General features: G+C 48.1%; 1 protein-coding gene across 1 annotated transcript in view; it reads right to left on the reverse strand.

Moving 5' to 3' along the window:
• Window positions 1–4,945: 4,945 nt before the first annotated feature.
• RIMBP2 (RIMS binding protein 2) overlaps window positions 4,946–6,512 on the reverse strand; it is a 64,870-nt gene continuing 63,303 nt past the window's right edge. Inside the window, exons 17-18 of the mRNA XM_042782843.1 lie at window positions 5,389–5,523; window positions 4,946–4,972 (exon numbers count right to left, since the gene is read on the reverse strand). Of these exons, the coding sequence (XP_042638777.1) occupies window positions 4,946–4,972; window positions 5,389–5,523 (162 nt within the window). The remainder of the gene's footprint in view (window positions 4,973–5,388; window positions 5,524–6,512) is intronic.

Genomic DNA, 6,512 nt, shown 5'->3' on the forward strand with positions numbered 1-6,512 from the left:
GTGCTTGGTGTAGTGGAGGGTCCACAAAGAAGGGGAAGGGCCTCAACCAGATGGATTGACACAGTGGCTGCAGCGATGGGCTCAGCTACAGCAAGGCTTGTGAGGCTGGCACGCGGCCGAGCAGGGTTTCGTTCTGCTGTGCACAGGGTCGCTGTGAGTCGGAGAAGACTCGACAGCACCTAACAACAACAACATCATCATAGAGTCTTTGTGACTATCCTGTCAGGTTAAGGATGGTTCTATTCTGTCATGGTTTTCTAAGCAAGGTTATGAGGAAATTCTGTTGCATCTTCGTGATTTTTTCTGCATATACTTAGAGAACTGTGATGTTTTCAATCTGCTCATGTACATGTCAGTCCAATTTTTTAATAGGAAATCCTCCTCGCGTTCTTGAGACCATCACCTGGTCCTGATGTAGGTCTGTTTTCATAAGCCAGTGGATTTTGCTTGGTAGTATTTTGTTTGGATTTTCCTATTATATCCGTCATGAGATGGACATGTAATTTTCCATTTTCTCACTACTCTTGTTTATTTTGTATTCTTAGCAGGATTTGAGGATATTGCATTTTATTTTCTAGAAGTTTATTCTTAATGCCCTTGTGATGGTTCCTGCTTTGGGGGGCTTGGGGGGCTACCCAGGGCTCGCCGGTCTGAACCTGCAGGTCTCTTTGTGGGAAAATGTAACTATACTTCAGTGTTTTCAATGATTTATCAGTTTTTATATTTTACATTTTTCAAGACTCCATTTCATCTGAATTTGCCAGCTAGTCGGCTGAGCGTCACTGGTGCTGTTTCCATCTTTTAGGGGGTTGCTGTCCCTGTAATCTCGGCCTTGTTTCATTTAGTGTCCTGACCCCTGGTGGTGTTTGTGCTCCGTTTTTTCAGCTGCCCGTCAATGTGCTTAGTCTTTGCTCAGGGCTCTTTCACAGAGCGCTGACACCTTGTTTCTCTATTGCATTGCTTGGTTCTTTATTCTCCTTCTCTTCCACTGGACAGAGAGAGATTTTCTGATCTAAGTTGTAGAGTTTTAAATGCATTACATTTCAAAATAGTGTTGGGAGATAATTGTCCGTGCCTCTCTCTCTCTCTGCATGTCTTGTGCACAAAGACACTGCCTATTTTCCCCCAGATTATCTTTTCAGTGGTGTTTGCACAGTGACCAGCCCTGGGAGGCGGGACAGTGTCCCTCTACAGAGCCCAGGTCAGACCAGTCCCCGGAATGTTGGGGTTCCCCTCCTGTGACACACACCTGGCCCTGCTCACACTGCCCTGCCGTGTGGAGGGCTCATGCTGCTGCCGGTAGTCTACCTAGTGTTGCCACTCGCAGTAACTAAGTCTTTTCTCTCTGACCAGGACTTGCGCATGTTCTGCCAGCATCCATGAAGCTGTGGCAAGATATGTGAATAACTGAGAAAGAATAGTGACTGTGGCGTAGTGCCTAAGGCATTTGACTGCTAACCAGAAGGGTGGCGGTTCAAATCCACCAGCCACTCCTTGGAAGGAAGACTGGGCAGTCTACTTCCGTAGTGATATCGCCTCGGAAACCCAAGGAGGGGTCGCTATGGGTTGGATGCAACTCGACAGCAGTGAGTTTGATTTGTTGTTTGGTTTGATAGTTTATGTCGCAGTAAAATATTTGACCAAAGCACACAGGGCAAGTTGGCCAAATTCCCGACTGGGCAGTCACATGAAGCCGTCGCCGGCACACTGCATGCCGCTGTACAGCCAGTGAGGAAAGCGTTTCTGAAGTCCGTTTAACTAGAAGGCAATTAAGTTTTGTGCTGAAGAGTTTGTACGACGTGGGCTTAGCTTTAACTCTTAGGTCAATCCCTGAAGACAGAAAACTGCACTCAGACTGTTAGTGCAGACTCCCTACCTTATCTTAGTACAAGTGTGGGAAGTAATGATGCACATAAACTTAAAAGGACACACCCCATGGAGAGAGAGACGGGACAGAGGGTAGAAACACGACATAGAGGTTGGAAAAGCAATGGAGACCAGCAGAAATAAATGGAAGTGAAATACGAACGTGTGTTAAGGATTGTAGGAGGATTGTTTGGATTAGGAAACGTTTAGTCCTTTGTTAGTAACACTGACGTCTAAATGGGCCCAGGGGCAGCAGGAACAGCTATAGGTTGAACTTGCCTTTGAAGGACCTGTTGTATGTGAACACTTCTCATGAACAGGAACTACAGCAGCCCCGTGCTAGTTGTCCCCAATGGTACAGAGTATGTCAGCATTGGAAAAAAAAAGTCCTGGGGAGACACAAGTAGGGTTTTTCTTGTCCCTATAAAAGAATTATGCTGCTACGAAGAAGGGATGCTTAAGACAAAGATACAGCAGGGGCAGCATTGTATAAAATAACAAATTTTATTTCTATAAAATATTTTACACTAACTGTACACATGCACACACTCACACAATACTTAACTGCACACAGTAAATGATTACTTTCCTTTTAATCAATCTAACACATACCATTATATTACAATTTGCAATATATTTTTTGAAGACACAATGGGGAAAGCTTAGAGCATTCGTTTATAAACCTTCCATAAATACAAAAGAAAGGCAGTCTGAAAATATTATAAAGAGTAAAAATAATTTACAAGTGGACAAGAAATTACAAAATAGTAACCACCAAATACATCTGCCAGCAACTTTGTAAGTCTTCTGTGGAAAGGCCAGTGATGGGGTTGCATGTGTATTGTGTGGGTGATGTTGCATGTGGGCTACTCATTGCTGAATACTTGGGTATGGAATTTTGGGACAAGGAGTGAAAGTAACAGAAAGCCCCCTGCCACAGGCTGTGACTCTCAGAGCAGTGACAGCTGTCAGCATGTGGTGGGTCAGAAGACGGGGCCCTCCCTCCTGTCTGAAAGGTAGACATGTCTGTGTGTTGCCTGGCGTGTCTTCCCGAGCGCTGTGTCCATGAGGGTGAAGACCACTGAACGCACACCGCATACAAAAGTAGACACTGCATCTTTTATTCAACAGTACAGATCACTGTGCATTTGATAAGGCAAGGACATCAAGGCGGAGTCAACTAGGGATCTCAAGACCAGAGGGCAGTGGAGGTGTGCATGGGAGACATGGTGAGGTTGACAGTCATTGCTCCCAGGGGGTGGGGTGACAAATGCACAAAGACTGAGGGACAGAGAGCCATCCGCCACCTCCCACGTCAGGCCTTGGGCCCTGGTGGCCGAGAGCCACCGCTCCGCTCTGCTCTCGCAGGTTAAAGTGGATGGTGGTGCAAAGTGCGTGTCTCTACTGGTGGCGGGGGAGGAGAGTGTGTTTGGGAAGGACATGAGTCCTGAGAGCCCTAGTTTGGAATTAGAAGCACAGGGAGTGGGGAGGCGTCCAGCGCGCACGTGTCACTTCACTGCACCAAGCTTTTTCAGCAGTTTCTTGCCCTTGGAAAGCAGCCCCTTTTTCTTTCTCGAGGACATTTCCCTGCCTCTCCCAGGACTACCAGAACCCACAGATGACGGAGGTGACCCCGAATGGAGATGGGCTGTGGGGGATGGAGCTCTCCTTGCTGTCCCTGACCCCTCAGGAGCAACCTAGTAGGTACAGTGGGGACAGTTCATTGAGTGTGCAAGCAGCCACACGGCCCTGTCCCGATCCCCACCAGGAAAGAGCAGGGCAGCTGCGTGTCTTCAAAGCATGCCCGGGAAGCCAGCAGCACCCCCCACCAGTGGGACAGCTAAGGGAGGGCTTAGCATCAGGATTTCATGTTCAGTTTCTTGGTCTTCAGGGAAGGGGGTGGCCTCCGCTTTGGCAAAACCAAGCTAGGTGATCGTTTCTTTGTAAATGATGACTAAAAATGGAGGGGGAGGAATATATTGCAAATTGGGTTGATAATAAAGTTGGCCGAGTGCCCATTAATAATCTTAAAGTTCCTTATATAAAATCCTGCTGCTGTTGACAGCGTTCTGGGATTAGTTAGGTCCCTACAGAAAGATGGCACACTGGTTGAAAGAAAGGAAAAAAAAACTAAAATGAACCTTAATTGCAATCAAAGAAAGCTTAAGGCCCTTGTTTGCTTTTTTCATGATTTCCAGATAGTTTTCTCAACAGTGCTTCTAAGAGCTAGAACTAGAGTCCACCACACTGCAGGATGCGTGTGTGTCACTGAGTTTGACAACTAGACCCCTGCCTGGGGTTGTGTAAGACTGGCCACTCTCTAGCACCCTAGCCTGCAGAGCAAACCCTTGCTGCCGTGATTTCACTATTCACCAGGCAGATGATTTTCGCCAAAGGGCTTCAAGCTTGCTTGGATTTGAAATCAAGGTCTTGTTCTAATGGAAACACCCAGTCGAGCATCCCAAAGGACACCTGAAGATACCATCAACTGCGCCTGATGTCTGAGAGCGGACCTGGCAAGCCCGCTCCCCAAACTCGAGGGCCCTGAGGGGGCGGCCACGGGGGCCACCTTCCAGTCCCTAGCCCACACCTCGAGCCCACTGCAGACTGTCTGTATGCTCACTACTCCTCTGCTTTTCTGGAGCTACGGGTTGGTTTTTTCCCTTAAGATAAAATATCCTTAGTCAACATGTTAAGTTGTGCTTTTTCCCAGAGTGGCTAGCAGTGCAGTATGCAGCTTGAACCATGAGGCATGAGCGGGACATTTCTCTATGTAAACAGACAATGCACTTGTTAAGAAATATGTTCCCAATGTTGGCCTTTCATAAGATGCTTACTGTAAATAGTAGGAAATGATTATCAGTAAAGATTGGCTCACTACAAATCTAGTTGCTTTACAACTGAGACCAAGTGATATCCTAATACTTTAGGTCCAGTGGTCTTTTTGAGACATATTTCTTTGTTTTGACCGCACAGTGAAGCCTTAAGTCTACCGCATTAAGTCCATTTAAGGTAGCCTAAGTTGGTATCTTTATAGGTATCTTCAGTTGCTCACTTACGTGAAGGCTACATTGCCTGATTAAGGTGTGAAATGAACACTCTTCTTCTGTTTCCAAGCAGATGAGCAAAGAAATAAAAATATAGATAGAAAAATGTAATATAGAAAAAGCTGCCATGATGAGACAAAATAAAAGTGAGACACTAAACATGAGTGTAACCTGGAACGGCAGTGTGCCTGAAGGCTGTGGTGCTGGCGGAGGGCAGGGGCCCCGCCACAGCGACAGAAAACATCCCTCCCGCTGCCGTGGCTCTGACAGGGTGCAGACGCTCCCTCGGCAGGGACGTTGGACTGACTGGACAGGAGAGGGTCAACTTAAGGACTTTTAGGCACAACCCCTGATTGAAGGGCACAGGAAAGAATGTGGGTATAGGTTTCAGCCCAAGGTACAAAAATTGGGGTGGAGAGAGGAGACCACACATGGCCACACAGCCAAGTTACAAGTGCCGTGTGCAGTTGCTTACCCGTTTTGCCTTTGAGCGCGTCGGCGTGTCTTGAGAGCAGTGGGATGGTGCGTCAGAGAGATAGACTTCCACGTCATCAGGCACTTCTTCCAGGAAGTTTGAAGGGACAAGGCCTTTGTGCCCATTCAGCTCCCCCTGGAAACAGGGAGGAGGCAGAAGAACACCTTATGTTTCTAGAAAACCATTTCTGGTGGAAGTCAGTCATTTCTGGTGGAAGGAGAGGCTCTGAGAGTTTCCCAGACTGTCCTGATGGCAAACGTCGGCCAGCTAATGAGGCCCCCAAGGGGCTCAGTCCTCACATCAGATGCATCAGAAACGCACCTCGGAAGCGTCTTAAGGGCTTCCCAACCTGGCGAGCCTCCACATCCCAGGGAGCTTTAAAAGTGCCACTTTCCAGGCACAACCGCCCAGTGGCGTCCACCACCACGATGGCTGTGGGCAGGTGCGGTCCAGGCGCCATCAACCCCACCCTGAGGGGCCGAGAGGAGCAGCCACTGTGAGAAACACTAGGACCACCCCCAGTGTTCTCCCTCCTGTTCCCCAGGGAGCACTGAGACAGCAAGGCCCTAGGTCTGGAGAGGAGGAGGCCGTCACTAGGGTAACCCTTTCCCCAAAGAGCTGCATCTGCCCACAGCCCCAGCTCTCTATGGAGGCGAGGGGAGGTGCCTGCAGCTGTTAACTCTGTTGTTTTTACTTATTTGTATTTTCTATGAAAATGTCTTTGTTTTGCAACAGTGTAGATGGTAGCAACCTGGAACGTAAGAATGAATAAACTTGTTCAGGTTATAAACTCTTAACTCACTACCGTCGAGTCAGCCCTGACTCATAGCGACCCCTCCTGGGGTTTCCAAGGCCGTATCTCTACGGAAGTAGATTGCCCAGTCTTCTGGTTAGCAGTCAAGTGCCTTAGGCACTGTGCCACTAGAGCCCTTGTTCATGGGTTCAAAAGAGAAAAAAAGCAAACTCACTGCCATTGAGTCCGTTCCAACCCATAGCAACCCCTCCTTGGGTTTCCGAGGTGGTGCCTTTACGGAAGTAGATTGCCCAACCTTCCTTCCGAGGAGTGGCTGGTGGGTTTGAACTGCCAGCCTTCTGGTTTGCAGTCAAATGTCTTAGGCACTGCA

Source organism: Orycteropus afer, unplaced genomic scaffold, assembly GCF_000298275.1.
Source record: "Orycteropus afer afer isolate SDZICR_OR568_19922 unplaced genomic scaffold, OryAfe1.0 scaffold00489, whole genome shotgun sequence".
Classification (NCBI taxonomy): domain Eukaryota; kingdom Metazoa; phylum Chordata; class Mammalia; order Tubulidentata; family Orycteropodidae; genus Orycteropus; species Orycteropus afer.